The sequence below is a fragment of the Saccoglossus kowalevskii genome, chromosome 13 (genome assembly GCF_978046115.1).
Source record: "Saccoglossus kowalevskii chromosome 13, keSacKowa6.1, whole genome shotgun sequence".
NCBI lineage: Eukaryota > Metazoa > Hemichordata > Enteropneusta > Harrimaniidae > Saccoglossus > Saccoglossus kowalevskii.
The window spans coordinates 34800137-34823426 of NC_140653.1; the positions used below are offsets into that span (position 1 = coordinate 34800137).

General features: G+C 36.4%; 1 protein-coding gene and 2 long non-coding RNA genes across 3 annotated transcripts in view; 1 reads left to right on the forward strand and 2 right to left on the reverse strand.

The window, feature by feature from the left end:
• The first annotated feature begins 639 nt into the window (after positions 1 to 639).
• On the forward strand, positions 640 to 6179 carry LOC144359254 (uncharacterized). The gene is made up of 3 exons (XR_013421985.2): positions 640 to 771; positions 1103 to 1143; positions 5854 to 6179. It is a non-coding gene; the product is annotated as an uncharacterized LOC144359254 (long non-coding RNA).
• Positions 6180 to 18917: 12738 nt separating this feature from the next.
• Positions 18918 to 19713, reverse strand: LOC102809879 (uncharacterized). The gene is made up of 2 exons (XR_013421986.2): positions 19602 to 19713; positions 18918 to 19285 (listed from the first exon to the last, which is right to left on the reverse strand). It is a non-coding gene; the product is annotated as an uncharacterized LOC102809879 (long non-coding RNA).
• A 255-nt stretch (positions 19714 to 19968) lies between these two features.
• Positions 19969 to 23290, reverse strand: part of LOC144346979 (voltage-gated purine nucleotide uniporter SLC17A9-like) — a 32904-nt gene continuing 29582 nt past the window's right edge. Inside the window, exons 6-8 of the mRNA XM_085507428.1 lie at positions 20522 to 20618; positions 20149 to 20271; positions 19969 to 20031 (exon numbers count right to left, since the gene is read on the reverse strand). Of these exons, the coding sequence (XP_085363554.1) occupies positions 19969 to 20031; positions 20149 to 20271; positions 20522 to 20618 (283 nt within the window). The remainder of the gene's footprint in view (positions 20032 to 20148; positions 20272 to 20521; positions 20619 to 23290) is intronic.

Genomic DNA, 23290 nt, shown 5'->3' on the forward strand with positions numbered 1-23290 from the left:
GTCGAGTAGTTAATGGCCTGTTTGGAGCAGAGATTTAAATAATTGTCCGAGGCGTTTAACAGCAACTCGCGCAGAACCCATATAAATACACGGTACAACATAGAACGTTTTGTGACGTATCTCCGCCACGAAAAAATCTGCAGTTACGTGACAATTTGTGTCTGTTGTTATAGGTTCATTATTTAACATGCAAATATTAAACTGAAATATAATTAAATATTAGGATTTATGACATCATCTGTTAGCATATGAGTAAAGCCACCAATATCAGATCACCGTTTGGCTATTACATGGAACATAATTCAATCAGTTGTCTATATCACACTGTAATGTCTCGACCATATTATTTTTTCATCGCTGAATGAATAGTTTAATTTTCAGACAAACAATGGAATGAACATGTAGCAATAATAATTTACCCGTAATTTATTTCTTGTTCCATTACAAACATATTTACGTCTAAAAATACCCGAGTCGCACAGCAATTTATATGACGTCATCTCCTTATCTTTTTCTGACAATGACGTCAATACAAAAAAGGGTAATACCAGTGGCGACATCCGTTATTTTGTCGTCGCGATCTGGACCAACTAAAGACGAATATTACGATAGTCAGATGATAAGCATTGTTAATTTCCTGATTCATTGTCGACGTGATGGTGATGACAACTTACTCACGATAACATCGAAAGCACGTCACTATATAGTATAATACTCAGGTATACACCGTTTAATTCATTGGTAACTACAGCAGCCATTTCTCACACACAAGTAAGTGGTTTCATTTATAAACGCTATTTTGGCTAATTAACCAGTTCAAATTATTTTTCCAAATAACGTAAGCTTGTGTCAAATGAAAAGATAGACACCTATGCCAAAGTTTGCCACCATTAATTGGTGATATTTCTCATATTTTTCACATGTTGTATTTATTCGAAACCATTGTATGTTAATACGATCGATACAGAAATCGTTCCTGCATTTGCCACAGTTAATGATATACACATATAATGACACTGAGTTGTGATACATATTGATACATATTGATATTGATATTTATCCATCGTATTACCACTTTCATTTTGTATTACATATTTTCCAGATTTTTCAAAGCACTGATTGAGGCTTGTTTTATTTATCAAAGTAAGTAGCAATAACATATAATTTAGATATACACTATGGCATCTGTGTTATGTGGATGTCACGTGACTGTCGGTCTTGTCAAGACTGAGATATTCATTTATTGAATCGTAGCATTGCTGGTTTAGATTACGCTAAAATAGTTAATGACAACTCATGGATACATGCAGAACACGCTATGTGTGTATATTTACACAAAACATACAGATAAAACCGTTAAAAGATAACATTAAAATCGCTGTTTTTATATGGTGTTACATTTTCTGACACTGCCTAATATGATACTACATTACCTGACATTGGCTAATATGGTACGACATTGCCTGACATTGCCTAATATGGTGCTACATTACCTGACATTGCCTAATATGGTACTGCATTACCTGACATTGGCTAATATGGTACGACATTGCCTGACATTGCCTAATATGGTGCTACATAACCTGACAGTGTCTAATATGCTACTGTATTACCCGATATTGCCTAATATGGTACTGCATGACATTGCCTAATATGGTACTGCATTACCTGACATTGCCTAATATGGTACTGCATTACTTGACATTGCCTAATATGGTACTGCATTAATTGACATTGCCTAATAAGGTACTGTATTACCTGGAATTGCCTTATATGGTGCTACATTACCTTACATTGCCTAATATGGTACCACATTACCCGACATTTTCTAATATGGTCATGTCACATCCTAAAACGTAATGTGATGAAAACCGAAGACACTATTTCATTTAACTAGAATGCAGGTGAGACCATAGTGTCGACCTAGTTGAAGCACTGCATAGTGTTGTCCTAGATCAAGCACTGCATAGTGTTGACCTAGTTGAAGCACTGCATAGTGTTGGCCTAGATCAAACACTGCATAGTGTCGACCTAGTTGAAGCACTGCATAGTGTCGACCTAGTTGAAGCACTGCATAGTGTTGACGTAGTTGAATGACTGCATAGTGTCGCTCTAGTTGAAGCACTGAATAGTGTTGGCCTAGATTAAGCACTGCATAGTGTTGACCTAGTTGAAGGACTGCATAGTGTCGACCTAGTTGAAGCTCTGAATAGTGTTGGCCTAGATTAAGCACTGCATAGTGTCGACCTAGTTGAAGGACTGCATAGTGTTGCTCAGGTTGAAGCACTGCATAGTGTCGCTCTAGTTGAAGCACTGAATAGTGTTGACCTAGTTGAAGCACTGCATAGTGTCGCTCTAGTTGAAGCACTGCATAGTGTCGCTCTAGTTGAAGCACTGCATAGTGTCGCTCTAGTTGAAGCACTGCATAGTGTCGACCTAGTTGAAGCACTGTATAGTGTCGACCTAGTTGAAGCACTACATAGTGTCGACCTAGTTGAAGCACTACATAGTGTCGACCTAGTTGAAGAACTGCATAGTGTCGAACTAGTTGAAGCACTGCATAGTGTCGACCTAGTTGAAGCACTGCATAGTGTTGGCCTAGATCAAGCACTGCATAGTGCTGACCTAGTTGAAGCACTGCATAGTGTTGGCCTAGTTGAAGCACTGCATAGTGTCGACCTAGTTGAAGCTCTGAATAGTGTCGACCTAGTTGAAGCACTGCACAGTGTCGACCTAGTTGAAGCACTGAATAGTGTCGACCTAGTTGAAGCACTGCATAGTGTTGCTCTAGTTGAAGCACTGCATAGTGTCGACCTAGTTGAAGCACTGCATAGTGTCGACCTAGTTGAAGCACTACATAGTGTCGACCTAGTTGAAGTACTACATAGTGTCGACCTAGTTGAAGCACTGCATAGTGTCGACCTAGTTGAAGCACTACATAGTGTCGACCTAGTTGAAGTACTGCATAGTGTCGACCTAGTTGAAGCACTACATAGTGTCGACCTAGTTGAAGTATTACATAGTGTCGACCTAGTTGAAGCACTGCATAGTGTCGACCTAGTTGAAGCACTACATAGTGTCGACCTAGTTGAAGCACTGCATCAACTGAAACAGTGTAGAATGATATATGCCAGAAATTTTTAATCAAAGATTTATTTTGTGCGAGGCCACGACCAGTAATTAAGGTTTTGGGGCGTTTCCAAGGCAACAGTGGGCAGACATATATCTTATTTTTTGTCTACCTAACTGAAGTATACTTTTGACCAGCCTAAAAGTTAAAACGCTGTTTTTGACAAAAATACCCCAACCTCCATGTCTAATTTTTTATCAATCAACCAATTAGTAACTTTGCGCCATGTGCCCAAATTATCAATTTTGTCAATCTTTCAGAATAATTACTGTGATTTGTATCTTCTTGAACATCTTATATGTGTAATGGTGTACAATGCAGTAACCAATTGATAGTGTGTCACTGTGTTTAAATTATTGTTATCATTACTTGTTTGCTTTTATTCAGTTTATCACATTGTGGTCGTGATTTTCTATGGAGTTATATTATCATGAATGGTAATCCAATACATATACGCATAATATTGTAGCACAAAGCATCAGAAGATCTTTGCGCAAACATTTATACGAGAACTGTAGAACACAAAGCGTAAATGTCACTCGCATATAATCGCATGTTAATACATCCTTCCGTTCTCCATTCATTTGACCTTCATTCCTGCGACCTCTGACACTTCATTTAGTATCCCATCAACATTCAAATTTTACCTATTTATGCATTTTGACACCTCAGCCAATCATATCTATATTTATTTATTTATTTATTGGCAAAAGACTGACTTTGGAATGTATAGCAGTAATTGATTGTGAAAGATGAAAAGTGAACACAAAGTTACGTTAACGTTTGCTGTCTTATTTTAAATCAATGTTCAATAAATTGTGCCGTGTTGATCTGTGTACTGCGACGACTCATTATGGAAATAAATTGACTATGAACTGACAATTTACTGAAAATATTTAAGTGTTTGGTTATATCTTCAACTAGACACGTTCTTTGCTGTTCATACTTTGGACATGACATTATTATATTGAATTCATCTCCAATTTCCTTTTTATTGTTTTTGGTTCTGTGTGACTCCCTAATCTACATTTGTCAATATATGTTATACATTTCTCGAATTATAATTTTATAATTATTATAGTTTATGTGTGTTTTTAATTTAGTTTTCCCTGTGGAGTATTTTTTGTTATTTTTGCTTTGTATTTGTTATGAAAGATAACTGAGGTAGTTGGTATGGACCTCTGCAATAGCACTTAACAGTTTTCAAACTGCCTAATTCTGTTCCTACTTTCACACAGTGAACATCGCCAAAGTTTTTTATCATTTCAGGTTTGTTTTGTTTCCTACGTAATTTGGTACTTGTTCACGTTCTACTTGGTAATAAATACAGTAATAAATCAATAAATACAGACAGGGGAAATATCACACAAGTAATCAACTTAGATTCCGTTTGGGCAACACGATGCCACATGCATAGGTGGCGCCCTCACTAGAGCACCATGTCGTACTTTCCATATTTTTGTCAAAAGCGACCGATATCGTGGGATAGGCGGCTAAGTGGCTCGCACACTTGTGTGTAATTTCCAGTGAATTAATGCTTATTAAAGTAGACCTCTTCTTCATTATTCGCCGCCCCTGATGACAATAATCACATATACTAAACGCCTAAATATATGTATCTCTATATCCTTATGTGAGAATATGTTGGTTTTAGACGCCCGTATAAATTTACCGAGTAGGGTACTCATCAAAACATACGTACAATAGCGTACGAAGTTTGTTATTAGCTCCACTGTCATTGAATATTACATTTGCGACTTATTCTGAAAAACTACAAGGCTAATGTTTTGATACTTGGTATGTAGGTAGAGATAATAGGACATCTGTCAGATTTGTTCATTTTGTAATGATATCTTCAATTCTCTATTTTTGCGATTATTTTTGTCATATTTGATAAAAATTTTATTTTCTACTTCTTCTGAAAACTATCAGTCATATTGCTTTGATATGCTATATGTTATAACTTAGGTGACCTCTATCAGATTTTTCACTTCGTGACGATATCATATTTTAGCTATTTGGGCATTTTTAGTGAAAATCCTATTTTTGACTTATGAAAACCACTAGCCCAATTGCTTTGATACTTGACATATGTGTACCTTGGACAGACCTCTATTGGATTATTTGCTTTCGTGAGGAACACTCTACTAGTTATATCCCTCAGTCGAACTTGATGATGAATCCATTAATTGGATAACAGTGATAAGATCTAAATATATGTGTTGAGACACTTATAATAGAATGTAAACAAAGCCAAGGTTTACCTATTATGATCTTTATCTCATACTAATATATCCATATTATTCTGCGTCTTCATGTAAATATACTTTCCTAAAAGTAGTATTTCATGACCCTGCTGAAACAGTCGGCATATTTCGAGCGTGAGTTCGCTATGTATTGTTGTTTTGGTACCGTAAACTTAGCATACGAAGTCTGTGAGATTGTAACGTTGGCACAATAAAACCATGCTTTATAGTGTTGCCATGGTGAAACCATGGCGAACGAAGTCTGTCATGTTATGCAGTATTGGCAAAATGAAACCATAACGTTTAATTATATTGGTTTAGTAGTGCCCAGGCAGGCAACTAAGCTGCTGGACCGTATTGATTTACATAATGAGTTGCCAAGTTACGATTTAAATAACAGTCAATTGATTAAAGTGCCAAATGTTTTGAACTGGAGACGTCAAAAGAAAACTACTATTTAGTCTGTTTCTTTTTCAGATGCGACTTCTGTTCAGAAGCTACCTTTTTATTATCGGACTCGTATTTATTCTACAACTACCACAAGATGCAACCGCATGTGGTCCATTTATGTGCAGATTCTGTCGTAATTGGGGAATTGTCTTTCGGTTCGAAGAAAGACGATGTAGCAGAGATCCTCACAGCTTCGCCTGCAATGCTTGTGCAACAGTGATGGAACTATATTAACGTTAACGTTTGCCGCCGAAATGTTAAACTCTGATTAAAACAGTTGTCCCAGTATACTCGAAATGGTAAATTTCGAACTGTTACCATAGTGACATCCAATAAACGTTGTTTTCACACGATGTTACACAATCACTTATGGACAAACACCTGCATGTTTAGGGTATATATTAAGGCGTAATTTAGACATATATATTTCATGTATTTCATAAACACATTGTATACTGACTGTATTTTGTAGTGACGAACTATGCAATGCTCAAAACTAGAAGATTAGATACCTGGTAATCACGTGGTCGTGCCAACGCCTGACGCCATTGGTCGATAACATGTTCATCCTGCTGAAAACAACGATTCAAGACTTTGGCAATGTTGTTGGGCAATCGCAACCATTGTTAGCGTGCAAAGCGAGTTAAATTCTTACCGTCTCGTTTGTAGCACGTGCTGCTGGAGAACTCGGGTAGCACGAGATAAAAATAGGAATGGTAAACGTAGACTTTAACTTGGGGATTGGGGATAGCATTGATACTGGAGAGGTATGAATGAATACACATCGGTTCCTTACAGAGAGTTCAGGTTTATTCCTAAAACTAACCCACGGCAATGGTTCCGATTGCCAAAGTATTACAATGTTTTCCAACCAGCCATATGTCGATACCATGACACAGTCGAGTCGCCCAGTTGCAAGAAAGTTAAGCCTCTAGCTAAATATTTTCATTCGTAGCAAAACTCAGACTTAAATGTCACACTGAGAGTATATTATAGATACTGTACAAGTGTTTGTATTTAATCATGGCACAATTGATACTTGGTGACATCATCTCAGTTTGAATATTTATATAACACAATGTATCGTGTGTTTCGTTAAAAAATGGAAAGAATTACATCAAAATAAAACGTCCATGGTACACGACGATTAGCAGTCTAGTTATGTTTACCAATCATTTTTTGCTATCTTGATAAATGACGGAATTTGCAAAGAAACGTGTTTAATGACTGTAATACTGAATCCAAACAATAAACAATATATATATACCAATCATCAATCGAATACTCCCATCGTAGATATATAGGGGTATTCTATATGAGCAGGTGTGAGAACAACATTTGACAACATTCATTTAAGATGTGTCAATATTACTAGTTTTTCATTGGCAATCACACATTTCCAGATTACATATAAACCATGGAATTCGCCGTCATGTATATTATGTCCACACAGCAACATACATACCTTTTCGTCCGTATGTCAGGCTATACTGTGCTCTTTATAACTCTATGTAAATTGTCTAAAGCTCGTAGCACTGTATATATTATCCTGGAACTAGCATATTTAAGCCAATTTGCACGCTATCAGAAACTACCTTCTCGCTCTACACACTATACAATTTGAAATTCGAGTGACGCGGATTCGTTGTGACATATTGACGCAACTGGAATTTGGTATGGGTAAGCTTACTGTATATTTAGATAATAACGCACTGCCCATTAAAGAATCACCACTCACAAAATGTATCTACTTTTTGTAACTCTGTTGGCTTTGCTTCACACATTTTCTGAACAGAGACTCTTCTTCTGACTTGGGGGGGGGGGTCATTATCGTTTAACAAGGCAATGACGAGGATGTTCGCATGAATGGGCAGGACGCAGTCGAGTCTTTTCTTCAAGCGTCTGAGCCTGTTATCGAGTAATAGTTTGTGGAGAAATCATAAAAAACGTCAGCACTACAATGGTGGATTTGGCAGGTGGGCATGTGATTGGTTGGCTAAGCAGGGGGTAGATGGGCATGTGATTGGTTGACTAAGCAGGGGGTAGATGGGCATGTGATTGGTCGGCTAAGTAGGAGGTAGGTGGGCATGTGATTGGTTGGCTAAGCAGGGGGTAGGTGGGCATGTGATTGGTTGGCTAAACAGGGGGTAGATGGGCATGTGATTGGTTGACTAAGCAGGAGGTAGGTGGGTATGTGATTGGTCGGCTAAGTAGGAGGTAGGTGGACATGTGCATGGACGTAGTAGCGTGGCTGGTAAGATTTGATTCAAATCATATATGGGTACATTGGAACATTTCAAGTTTTTTTTACAGTGGCTATATTTAGCCAAGATTAACTCAATAACTTTAGTAATGCCCAAAAGGCTGTTGATAATGTGAGGAGCCAGTCATAACTATTTATTATGAGACAGTTGTTAAAAACCCAACGTATAAAATGAACATTCATAAAGTGTCATTAAATTAACGTTCAGCCAATCAAATGAATATAAATAGCTAGTCAGAAATAAGAGAAGGTAATGTAGGAGGAACATATTTAAAAGCATATCATATTATTTTTACAGTAAACAGTGGAGTCTGGGTGTAAAATACATGCCTACAAAACGTCATAATATAGGTTGAATCACACTGCAACCTGCTTGGATGTTGATGTGACACAATCTTTAGTTTAGGGAAAGCCTTAACAAAATTGATAAACTGATTACAGCACAGGGGTTCTCACACATATAAGCAATGAAAGCACTGTTTAAAATGAAACATTCCCCCTGGAGTATACCATACCATACCATTGAGATGGCACTAATATAATTTGTTCGGTGTAGACGACAGGCTTCATTCGGAAACCTCTTTTTCATATGATTTGGCCATGTAGTGTAGCGTACTTGTCAGTTTTGTTTTGTTTTGTTTCGTTTTTGTGGATTATTTTGTCCGAGTCAATTGTTGTCAATTATTTTTTGTTTGTGTTTTTGGACTTTTAAATTTTCCTATACGACTTTTGTTTAAGAATATATGGTTTTCCCTTTTTACATATGTACTCAATTCAATAAATGCCATAATTCAGGAGAAACAAAAAAGGTAGGCATGTGTGCGGACAATTAACTAGACCTAAATGCAAATGGTATGAAATTGCTTTTTTGCACCGTTTGCATGCAAAACCACCTCGACAACAAACCAAAAATGAACAAAACTGAATGATTGGTCTGGGCAAAACAATTCTTGGTGGTGTACTGCACTGCACATGTGAACAAGCAGTGGTGTGAGCAGTGAGTTTGGCAGGCGGTTGTGTAATCAGTGACGTGTCAAGTAGGTGTGTAATGGTGAGTTAGTCCAGCATATCTGGACAGGGCAGGTCGACTGGACACGAATGTGTGAGTAGGTGAACTTGACAGGCAGATGTGTTATATTTGATTGGACAATATTAAAGGTCTGTGATGGTGAACTGGAAGGGAGGTGTGTGATGGTGCGTTTGTCAGACATGTGTGGGATGGAGTACTGGACAGGCAGGTTTGTGGTGGACTGGTCAGGCAGGTTTGTGGCGTACTGGACAGTGCAGGTGGGTGATGGTGAACTGGACAGGCAGGTTTGTGGCGTACTGGACAGTGCAGGTGGGTGATGGTGGACTGGACAGGCAAGTTCGTGGCGGACTTCTGGTGGTGAACTAGGCAGGCAGGCGTGTGAGCTAAACAAGCTGGTTTGTGATGGTGAGATATACAGACATGTGTGTTATCGGCGGTTGTGATGGTGTTTTGTTATAGATGAACTACCAGAACAAGCAGGTATGAGCTAAACAAGCTGGTTTGTGATGGTGAGATATACAGACATGTGTGTTATCGGCGGTTGTGATGGTGTTTTGTTATAGATGAACTACCAGAACAAGCAGGTATATAGTGGTAGGCCCAACATGAATGTATTGAAATAAGATTTTTATTGTGTAATAGTAATAATGGATACAAAATAGTTTCCATTGACTGCCGGGAAAACAATACATTATAATATTGATTTATTTAACAGCTAAATGTACTAGAGCACTATTGTAACTTCACATGTGTGTTGGCCATCAGACTCAGGTTATTACTAAAAGAAGCTGAACAAATCTTTAAGGCATTTGTCACAAGAAGAACCATCTCCACCACAGTCAGTTTCGTCTCTGATGAGCCCAGCAGCTGCACATGTACTACACTGAATAGCAGAACACGATGCGCCTATGTGCAATGGTAATGTCGTCATTATGAGACCAACCAGTAAGAGTGTTACAATTATTGTATTCATCTAAGGCATAAAACATAAGACATCTAGATTACTTATCGGTCACATATTTCTACTTTGATGACTAAATAAATCTTAAAAACATTTAATTTAAGACAATTGGTAACAATTGGTATACTTAGGAATTAGGATATGATAACTTCAGACATTAGGCGATAGTGCTGAATATTTAATATACGCCACAATTTTGATTATATCGCTTGTAATTAATTATAATACCATCAATATTTGTGAACAACAAGGCATGCTGAATCTTGATTTAAACCATTTGCACTTAAGTCCTGAACCCCGCATACCAAGTGCCAACTATATAATTGTAAATATGACAAACGTTTATTTTGCAGCCATGTTTCACAATATCACATTACCTAACAAATTTAATTAAACTTGCCACTTGTCAAGATTAAGTGAATTCAAACAATTAGATGGTCTTGCCATCCGCAAAATATGGCAACTCGTAAGAGTAACCGAACATAACTAAGTTGGACGTGTATACTTGTTGACCAGTATAGTAATGTTCGGCTTAACTTACGTGTAAACGATCTTACCAGATGATGTCAGTTCTAGCATGCATTTTGAACACCCAATGCCGAAACCTTGTGCAGTATATTCATAATTACCTAAAACAAACGATCATGAGTGAAAACAGACCTTTCTAGTAGCAGGATTTCTAGTAGCTTAGCTATGTATACAATTCGCTATGAGTACAAGTGGCCCATAAAATTGTATGCAGTGACGTCAGTGCCAGAATTATTTGGCTATCCGTATATTATTACATTATCTGTTATGAAATTTTCTGTACAGATTTGTATTATTACCCCATTTAACCTTTTTTGGTTTCATTCATTCATTCATTCATTCATTCATTCATTCATTCATTCATTCATTCATTTATTTATTTATTTATTTATTTATTTATTTATTTATTTATTTATTTATTTAATGCTTATGACAAACCATGTGTGATATTTGTAGAGTCGTAATAAAAATGTTGTAATTATCTGTTCATGTTTTCCCAAAACAAGCGTGTCATCAATTTGTACCTTACAGAATGGCTACATTGTGGACTGAACACAGCATTACTAACCACTGCTCTGTTTTAATCGTTTTTTAAGTTTTTTAGTGTGTTAGATGTATTTGCATAATAGTAATGTACTTACGTTGAACGATACGCATGATAAACGTACAGCTTTACAACCAGTTCTAATCTGTAAGTGAAATACATAGAAACACAAATAATTATTTTACACTTACAAGACCGAGCAGACCGAGCAACAAAGCGTTTACTGGTAATTGCGTGTATATCATGAATGTCCTAGAACGAATAAGAAGCTCACAGTGTGCCTAATTGGCCTAATATGCATTTGATCTATTCTGTATTGATTGATTTAGTATCTAGCTGACAACGTCTAAATCCATTTCTTCAGTTGTTGAGTTCAGTTCTCATGTTATCTTTAAATATCAACAGAAACAAAAGATAACGAGTTTAATTCAAATGTGCTTTTTTGGTCAAATGTGCTTTTAAAAAAATTAGCTTATAAACCATGCTTCTGTTTCCTGTCAAAATTGGTTTATGGGTACATCTGTTTACTATGAAGAAAGTGCTGTCTTGAAAACTGTCTACCAATTGTCAATTTTGTAGGGCAGCAGCTCAAATTTCACTACTTTAAGTTTATGCATAAATTAACACCCAGGCTAGTTGTCTGTACGATTGCTGTAACACTATTCAACTAAAAACAATGCCCTGACGACGTTTTGAAGATATACACATTGTCAATCATTTGTGAAAATTTCAAAATAAAGGGTCAAAGCGTCTAGGACCTATTTTTTTTTTTAAAGTTCTGGAATGTGCACTAAAAAGAAGCTGAGATAATTGCTAATTTGCATAACAATTCACTCAGTAAGAAGTTTGATAATGCTCATAATCAAAATGGCTGTAACAGTTCCAAATTTAAATGTATTATCGTTTTGTTAAAAGTTAAATATAGTGCATAATATGGAGATCCCGTCATTTCTTTTTTTCACCATGTTTTGTTTTTATTATTTATGTACAGCCTTGCTAAATCTTGCTAAGCATTCAAAAGAGATAATGTTTGCACCTGTTATCTATATTTTAAAATCGTTTTTTGAGTATGTTCCACTATTCACAATTCCGCAAAATTTCAACAGTCTATAGCCAAGACTTTTTGGATAATAAAAAGCAAAAAAAAAAATCATCCCCAAGTGCCCCACGAACCTGCATCTCTGCCTTAATATACTTGTTCTTGTCCTTTTTAATGTCTCGAACCCGTTGAAGATTTAACTCTCGGACACACGACGAATTCTCCGCATTGTCGTCACTAGTTATGTTGCACGTGAAGGAAAAAATAAATTCTACTACAACTGTGCATATATGTAGTTGAAGTTAAAATGAAAACTATTTTGAAAAAAAAAAGATAAATGTTGACCATTGAAGCTTTATTGCTTGTAACAATGATATGAGTATTGGACAATAATTTTTAGAACAATTGTGCTGGATTCTTTGTATTTGGCAATACCTACGTAATTCAACACATAATCTGATTCCTACAGACAACACTAGTGAAAACACTATGTAACCGCATGTTCCTCTGAAAATATTTACTTGTATATTGGCAGAATTCTGTGTTAAAACTAACCACTTTCAAGCGGTTTATGTGCATGCATTTTATTTGTAGTCATTGGTAAAAACGTAAATCGATGGAGGTTATAACGTTTTTCACCAACAGAATGGTAATATGTCAATTCTCACCAGCTCTGCATGTTTTTTTCTCATTAATTGTGTTTATACTATTGATGGCTCAGATTATGTTTGTTTTCGTTAACAACAATATGAATGAAATTGCAGGAGTTGTTTTTCACGTAGAATTCTCACAATTCTCTGTAGTGACAGTAAACTGATATATGCTTTCACTCATAATAATTGCGTATATGGATATAACAAAAGATCCTTCTCTATTTCTATTCAACTGCAACTAGAGTTTAATCTTAAGAATAGCGTATGAAAAAAAAAATACGACGTCCAACATAGTTAAGTACAATGACACCACGGCACATGAATAAAGTACGTAACACGTGTTATTTCATTCTTTAGAATGACATGTATTCTATACGACAACACGTGATGATTCCTCGTATTGTTTTGTAAGCTAAGATAAACGACTTTGTGTTTTGTGTATATTTACTTTGTGTGGATAATATTGTTTAGATTATTGGTGTTCGTTTAGTCATATTCATATTTTAATAGTTACGCATTTTGCGCCGACGCTCTATTCATGACTGACGTACTTTACTTTAGGGTTGTGACTGCATACGAAACCATTATTACATCGTTTGATAGGTAATATAACGATGTATTACCGTGGTGGATTTTTACAACCATTAGTATATGCCCACTGCATACGACTATGACATGTGTACACTGTACCTAATTATTACGTGGTGTTTTGAATGGGTTTTATAGATTCATAACAAAACAACGTGTGTCGTAATGTTTTATAGTAATATGCTCGATACCATAGTATGTATAGAATTGTAATATACACAATTATACTAATACTCGCATTGTGTTCAAATAATTAAATAGTATTTCTATTTTTGATAGGGTACATTTTGCATTGTGTTTTGTACGAAATTCGAACTCATTGGCGACTACGGCTCCTTAAAACCTGTAATTTCCCCCTTTACAATACGACACTGTAGTCGTACAAGATTTTTCCGTAATTCAAATCAATTACTAACAAATTGTAGGAGTTCAACATGCAAACCTAATTAATTTACCACCTTACCGGACACCAAAACTCTTGGTGGCAGTATATATGGTTATTATTATGGTAAATGAGAACGAAATTTATAAGTTGTTATAAAAAGGTAAACCCAACACAAATTCATGAAGATACAAATGTTTACGAGAAAGATATACAAGACAAGCCACCAGCCACCAACACCAACAAAGTTAAAATACACTTACATAATGTATAATATAGGTAATGCAATCCACTGCAGTGAGAACCAACTATACCTTTGTGACGTGGGTCTATACTGGCCCACAGCTGGTTTTATATACTTTATATTTATTAGTTTTTGGTAACTCTCATAGATAAGACTATTATTATTCATGACCCATCGTGTGCACAGGTTACGTAATCTTGATGAAACATCTTGTTTAAAGTATGTAATATATTCATATTGTAGCCACACCTCACTTAAAATGAAACCATTAAAACAACATATTTATATCACACAATATCAGACGCACGGCGTTGTACGACTTGTCCTGGGACGCCATGAATGCAACTATTAAAAGATTGTTAACACCACATTGTTATTAATTTAATCCAATTAAATGTAATAACAGTGTGACACGGGTGTTGAATGTTATATGGGGCGTTGTCCACAATTAAATTAATTAAAACGAGCAGCAGTGTTGGTATTTGCAACAAAAGATTCTATTAATTAAGTGTCACAGCTGGTTATTAGTTATGACACTGATATCGACTTCAATTAATATTGATATACGGTGTGAGATAGTAGGTAACATGTATTGAGGTAGTTTTATACTTGACTTTTCAGTTCCCGCCCACAATTCCATTATTAAACAAATTTCCTATTAATTCCTTGATGTTTTTCTGTTTTTATTTCCATAAGATGACAAGAACTTTAAAACCTAGCAAGTCCCCGCGCTTTAAATTTATCAAGATATAAAATGCAAAGTAAGTATTTCAAATTTGCCCATAATTCAGTCCATCATAATTTTCTATTTATGCATTCTCGCATTGCCAACAATTAAATATAACCATGCCAACTCAAGATATTAATATTACATTCTATATTTAATTCCAGTGGCATTATTTGGTTTTTCTGTGGTAAACAGTGGCCTGACATCTGAACATGATTGAGCTAATATTTATTATACTTATTCATAGAGAAAAACGGTGATTCTATGTCCATGTATCATTGAACCAAATTGTCTTAATAGTCAGCACGTTGAAGGTATTACTTTCATTGGATAATAACAACGATATAACGGTATATGTCTAGGTATTTTATCCTTCTGATCATTTTGATCATTTTTCCTGCAACAGTGTTTGATTCTTTGACTAAACTGTTTCAGAAATATCTCAGGATTGCTTACCGGCTGTTCAATCCTCACCATACAAAAGCCATATTAGAAAAAAAAAAAAATTGACGAGGGTTGCCCAAGATACCCTTCCCGCAATGTAGATAATTTTTAACATAATATAACTAGCTTTGAAATATCGGTTAGTATTACCTCATAGCCCTAACAGCCAATCAGATTCGCGTATTTGGCAGTCAATATATTTGAGTATTGACTTCTCGGTGGTCAAAGACTTAATATTCGGGTTCTGGGTTTGCGCAGACGTTACGATCGATCAAAGAAATGCTGATTCACCTTTGAGGTTTGTAGGCGTTTTCACCTGTAATTTATGACTCAACATTTTCAGCTCCACAAGGTATCTTGTATTACTTGGGCCGAGTTATGTTTGGTGTGAATACTTTTAACCAGGAGAACAACACGACTACATCTTTCTTTCGGTCGGTCGGTCGGTCGGTCGGATCCTAGTCGCCACACCGTCTATGTAGCTAATAATTTGAATTTCTCACGGTATTCCTGGATTTGTTGACGTCGGATATAGTGCTTCTATTTATTTAATCATTTTATTACTCGTTGTGTATCGTACATACATGTGAAATGTGTTATATTGCGTTTTATTTTGTCCCAGGTGACCCCAGTGCGGCGTGCTATTTTTATCTGTATGCGTGTAAACGTCAAGCTTCTAAAATGTCAAACAGTCGCCCGTAGCAAGTTGTCACCTACAAACATCTTCAAGCTTTCTAATTGAAGAGATTATTGCCTTTAGATACCAACTGTTTTCTTGTTGAAGCCTAATACATCTTAAATAAAATAAGCAATTCAATATTATTATAATCTGCCCGGACTTCCTCTCCATAATAGAACCATTTCTCATACAACAATCTTAGTTTTGAATCTGAGTTAATCTGCATTGCTAGATGTCTACAATATACGATTTATGTAGCCATATTGGTACGTGAGTACTATCGAATATGTCATCTGCATACATTAAAATAATTACAGAAATTAACACCTCATTTACGTAGACGATATCACTTGAATCGTCCATATAATTAGCTAATTCATCTTCGCATACAACCTTGTATCGTACCAACAACACAATTAAAATAATCAATTATGCCGTTGTCAAAACAGAAACATGACTGTGAGTTTTAATACATAGACTTCAGTACTTATAAAACCATCTAGCCCACAACCCAGAGGATAATAGCCTATTTCAACAGGTAACCATGCTTAATTCTATCAAATGCTTCAAAAAAATGAAAATACAATCACGCTGTCATCATTACGGAAGGAATATTTCTGTGCCAAAGACTGTAATTAAATAAATTGCAAATTGTTTTATGGAATTCAGTCTGAGCTTCAACTATAAGAGTTGTTGTTTACCTGTCATGTCAAACGGCTGTTTACATATTTAGTAAACATTTACCAACATCAATGTTGAGAAAACACATATACGTTCAGTCACCACTAAACATGAATGATTGATTTGTTGTAATATTGCAATACAATATTTATTAACGTTGCAATATACTGACCAGCGCTACTATAGACTATATTATTTCTGACAAAACAAGTTTATGGTGCATTTTAGGAGCTACTTTTGCACATGTTGCCAGTATGTAGTTAATATCCATTGTAATGTAAATACATCAAGCAAGTGACAATTATTGACGAACATTACGGTTCCACAGCATCACTGACTGTTTACGATTAAGCTACAGCTCAAGTGCATCTGATGAGACTTAATAAACATTTAAATATACACTTCATCTGAGCATGGAGTACAATTTATTGCGAAATAAATAAATTCTTCATTTGTATTAATGAGTAGGCTTCTACCTTAAGTGTATGGTCAAAATATGTGTTAAAATATGCATGTGTCGCCGAGACACTTCCTTTTATTAGATACTTATGTAGCAAAATTCCTTATCTATGTCTAAATTATCACCAGAATTATAACTTTGTTTTGTATGTCATTTGCGTAATTGTTATTGTTGAAAAATGCCAAAACATTCATTTTATTCGGCATTAAACAGATTACGGTTATTTTCAGGTTTCCGAAGAAAGTTTTTGATTTTTTTATAGTATACACTGTATACTGAGTGGTCAATGCGTATTACAGTGCCTAATTACCAGTCATAACTGTAATATAGCGAGATATATACATACAACAAGTAGCATAATCATGGCATCCGACGAAAAATAAAACTAAGAATAAAATGACCATGTGTTGCGTAACTGTAATATCCCATGCACTTTAACAGAACGAGACATACAGCCAGTGTTCTAATAATATATTATTATTGCCATATATGGTCATGGGAATTCATTAATATGCATAACTGTAATAATTATACACTCTTGCATATAGAGGCATGAAGCTATTTATTCTACTGATGGGCCCGGGATCGGATACAGTGCAGTATTGAAGGCATTATATCTTTTTAACATGCATAACAAATATCCCAAACACTGTAAATAATGGGGATATACAACAAGTGTTATAATGAAGGCAATAAACAAGAGATATGACTTACATGTCAAAGGACAATTCACGTACATTGTTACGTTGTGTATGGATCGTAAATATAAAACACGAATCACGTGTTGCACACGTACAGATTTATTTATGTATTCAATTACTATCACAGTATAAACAAATAACCGCTCACATTTAGAGATAGGAATTATAGATTTATAGGTGCATTTATAACTACATATACAAATGTACGAAATTATTTCGTACTACAAGTACATGCCCCACACTTACTCGAAGAGTATCAATATGATGAATGCACAGGTGTTGTCAATTAATGATTGATACGATAGACTGTGTGATTTCATCGCTGGTACTTGGCTTCTACGGCATGTTTCTACGAAGCTCTTGCTCAAGAATTTGACCGGAAAGGAGAGTTATTGTAACCGAACCCAACATTTAACATCGAAGTCTAAAATCCAACGAAAATGGAAACCTGGTGACACAGTTGCGAAGGTGGGTTTCAATGTTTGAACTCCAGTCGCCAGTTACATGCTATTCACGTGGGTGACCAACACCAGTGTTGATGTATCGTTCTCTTAGACCATCTGTTATGGCATTTAAATCGTCAGCTGGTATCAAATTGAAATACTATAGTCAATGTAAATTTCCGAAAAATAATTTTCTAAACACGGAATACCATGTGGTTCACCCATGTTATAAATTACTAAATTTTCAACACTTCTGTATGTGGATACAAGGTAAAGGTTTCATTTGAGATTAGATATAGATCGATCAAATTCTAAATAAATTCAGGAGCGATATTGCCGACACTGAGATAACAACATTGTAATTAGAGTGAAGGAAATCGTTTATTTCACAGAGCGTTAATTGGTACTTTAGTTTACTCGGTCATCCAAGGCCCTAATTACATTGGGGGTGTATTTTTATTGCAAACAGAAATTTGCAGCGTACCGATTGCATAATGGAGACGCATGTATTTAAGATTGCATATGTCTGTGAATTGTGAAGAAAAAGAACCGACTTAATCAGAGTACATAGTTGATACTACTATACGAAACAGTCTTGATTAACTAGCTAAGGTTGTGTAACATAGCTCCAAATTGTTTGTAACTACTGAGTGGCCAAGTAACTATTTTAATTAAGAATGAAAATTAAACTTGAACAACACATTAAACATGCTTCCATATATAATTATTTCAAACAATTCAATTGTTTTTATTTGTTCTAATGCTAGTGAGACTGATACTAATAATACGTATCGTTATATAGTTTTTGACAACACTTGTGAACAAAGAATAAACACACTTTTTAATTTGAACGTTGTTCATGTATTATGTATTATGTTTCTTTCTATTGGCAATACGTACACAATCGAGTGTAAATGTCTTACTACACAATCCGTTTCCCAGACCCCATTGCAAGAAACGTAATTGTTCCCGTTACCATAACACCACCAGCTATACTAAAAACCGGAACCCAGCTACCAAAATGTTTTAGTAAAATACCACTGCTATAAACACTAATAAAGCCAGGCAGAGCTGCTAAAGTGTTCATTACCCCTGAAAAATAAATAGTCTTGTAGTATATATTAAGCAAAATAAGAGTATAATTAACGCATTTGATATTCAAATCTTCACTACACTGTTTATGTCATATGTATATTATTTCGCGTTATGTTGTTATGATGACGAGCAAAGTTTATGTTAAATTCTCAAAAACGCCGTGCTGTTATTCATAAGATGTTACATAGAACTATTGTTATTAACAGCTCAGTATATCGTATGCTAATTATATGCAAAACGTTGTTAACACAATCAGTGGTAATCAGATAACAGGATTAAACTATTCTATGACAAACTGAACAAATGTGCTTACCATACAACGCACCAGTGTGATTTGGCGCCAAATCCTGTGGGTTAGAATAAGCTCCACCCGCTGTTAGTCCGTCTGCACATGCGCATGCACAAAATAAACCAAGGGCACTGACAAATGTAGTACTATATCCAATAGCAAACATACAGCTAGCATAAACAATTGCTGAGAACAACTGTAATAAATAGTAACAAGAACGTCTCAGATGTTATGAATTCACGGTGTATCTGACATTGGTGTGATTACATATTTGGTTCGAATAAAAAGTAATAGTGTATTCCATGTGATTCACTGTTATTGACCTCACGGCGATGGATTAGTTTAGCATAAATGGGATACATGTAAATAATCATTGTTTTCATGGGATTAGTTATGTCGAACGAAACATTGACACTGTCGTAATCAAGAATATTTTACTGGTCACGTTAGATGACTAATAACAGAAAGTTTCATCTCATTAATTACTCACGTATGCAATCCCAAGTATAATTACGTGCATACATCAACTCAATGAATGTCAATCATATTGAGAATGGCGTATATAACTTACTTGAATGTATTTTCTAGCTAACGTTATCGAACAGTAGTTTGCTATAAGCCAATCAGCAATATATCCACTGGCAACGGATGATGGTGCGTGTATAGTCCAAGGCAAAACGTTGAAAACCCAACCCTGGAAAAAACAACTCTCACTCATTTAGTATTTAAAAGTTCAATACCGATCAGTGTCATATAAAACATCATATTATCGTCATCACAAGATAACATTCTTTGCTGATTCTTTTCATGATTTTTTACTAAAATTTTAATTTGTATGTGGATTAGAATGTGCAATGCACCATGAGTAAAACATTACAGTACTATTTACATGAATAATATTAATACAGTAACGTGGAATGTAAAATCCAGTATACTTATATTACCTTTTCACTAGGATATCTTTCTTCTAAGTATGCTGGGAACCAAGAATATACTAAATGCCATGTATATCCAATACATACATTACACCATACCATGCCCCTTTAAAATAAATACATAATCACGATTTATATTACTTGTGTAGTCAGACTCACAATATATTTGTCAGACTAGACGGTGAACACAATAGTGTAACCAGACCACCAGAAAGAAATGTAGTTGAGCAGACGGTAAACAACAATGTATAGTCAGACACACCAGAATGCTTTACAGAAAAGTAACACATTCCATACTCAATGGTAGTGAAACACATTCCAGATGCGCCAGGATGCTTTACAAAAGAGTAACATATTCCAGACTATCCTATGGTAGTGGAACACATTCAAAATCCACCAGAATTCCACAAGACAATGATAGACATTCGAAACTTACCAGCATGACTTATGGCAAATTCAGACTCACCAAAATTCTATTTGACAGAGAAACACATTCCAAGTTTACCTGAACGCCCCACTTCTCATCACAGAGAAACACATTCCAAGTTCACCTGAACGCCCCACTTCTCATCACAGAGAAACACATTCCCAGTTTACCAGAACGCCCCACTTCTCATCACAGAGAAACACATTCCATGTTTACCTGAACGGCCCACTTCTCATCACAGAGAAACACATTCTAAGTTTACCTGAACGCCCCACTTCTCATCACAGAGAAACACATTCCATGTTTACCAGAACGCCCCACTTCTCATCACAGAGAAACACATTCCAAGTTTACCAGAACGCCCCACTTCTCATCACAGAGAAACACATTCCAAATTTACCTGAACGCCCCACTTCTCATCACAGAGAAACACATTCCAAGTTTACCTGAACGCCCCACTTCTCATCACAGAGAAACACATTCCATGTTTACCAGAACGCCCCACTTCTCATCACAGAGAAACACATTCCAAGTTTACCAGAACGCCCCACTTCTCATCACAGAGAAACACATTCCAAGTTTACCTGAACGCCCCACTTCTCATCACAGAGAAACACATTCCAAGTTTACCTGAACGTCCCACTTCTCATCACAGAGAAACACATTCCAGGTTTACCTGAACGTCCCACTTCTCATCACAGAGAAACACATTCCAAGTTTACTTGAACGCCCCACTTCTCATCACAGAGAAACACATTCCAAGTTTACCTTAACGCCCCACTTCTCATCACAGAGAAACACATTACAAGTTTACCTGAACGCCCCACATCTCATCACAGAGAAACACATTCCAAGTTTACCAGAACGCCCCACTTCTCATCACAGAGAAACACATTCCATGTTTACCAGAACGCCCCACTTCTCATCACAGAGAAACACATTCCATGTTTACCTGAACGCCCCTCTTCTCATCACAGAGAAACACATTCTAAGTTTATCTGAATGCCCCTCTTCTCGTCACAGACAAAACACATTCCAAGTTTACCAGAACGCCCCACTTCTCATCACAGAGAAACACATTCCAAGTTTATCTGAACGCCCCTCATCTCATCACAGAGAAACACATTCCAAGTTTACCTGAACGCCCCACTTCTCATCATAGAGAAACACATTCCAAGTTTATCTGAACGCCCCTCTTCTCGTCACAGAGAAACACATTCTAAGTTTACCTGAACGCCCCTCTTCTCATCACAGAGAAACACATTCCAAGTTTACCAGAACGCCCCACTTCTCATCACAGAGAAACACATTCCAAATTTACCTGAACGCCCCACTTCGCCCCACTTCTCATCACAGAGAAACACATTCCAAGTTTACCAGAACGGCCCACTTCTCATCACAGAGAAACACATTCCAAGTTTACCAGAACGCCCCACTTCTCATCACAGAGAAACACATTCCAAGTTTACCTGAACGCCCCACTTCTCATCACAGAGAAACACATTCCAAGTTTACCTGAACGCCCAACTTCTCATCACAGAGAAACACATTCCATGTTTACCAGAACGCCCCACTTCTCATCACAGAGAAACACATTCCAAGTTTACCTGAACGCCCCACTTCTCATCACAGAGAAACACATTCCAAGTTTACCTGAACGTCCCACTTCTCATCACAGAGAAACACATTCCAGGTTTACCTGAACGTCCCACTTCTCATCACAGAGAAACACATTCCAAGTTTACTTGAACGCCCCACTTCTCATCACAGAGAAACACATTCCAAGTTTACCTTAACGCCCCACTTCTCATCACAGAGAAACACATTACAAGTTTACCTGAACGCCCCACATCTCATCACAGAGAAACACATTCCAAGTTTACCAGAACGCCCCACTTCTCATCACAGAGAAACACATTCCATGTTTACCAGAACGCCCCACTTCTCATCACAGAGAAACACATTCCATGTTTACCTGAACGCCCCTCTTTTCATCACAGAGAAACACATTCTAAGTTTATCTGAATGCCCCTCTTCTCGTCACAGACAAAACACATTCCAAGTTTACCAGAACGCCCCACTTCTCATCACAGAGAAACACATTCCAAGTTTATCTGAACGCCCCTCATCTCATCACAGAGAAACACATTCCAAGTTTACCTGAACGCCCCACTTCTCATCATAGAGAAACACATTCCAAGTTTATCTGAACGCCCCTCTTCTCGTCACAGAGAAACACATTCTAAGTTTACCTGAACGCCCCTCTTCTCATCACAGAGAAACACATTCCAAGTTTACCAGAACGCCCCACTTCTCATCACAGAGAAACACATTCCAAATTTACCTGAACG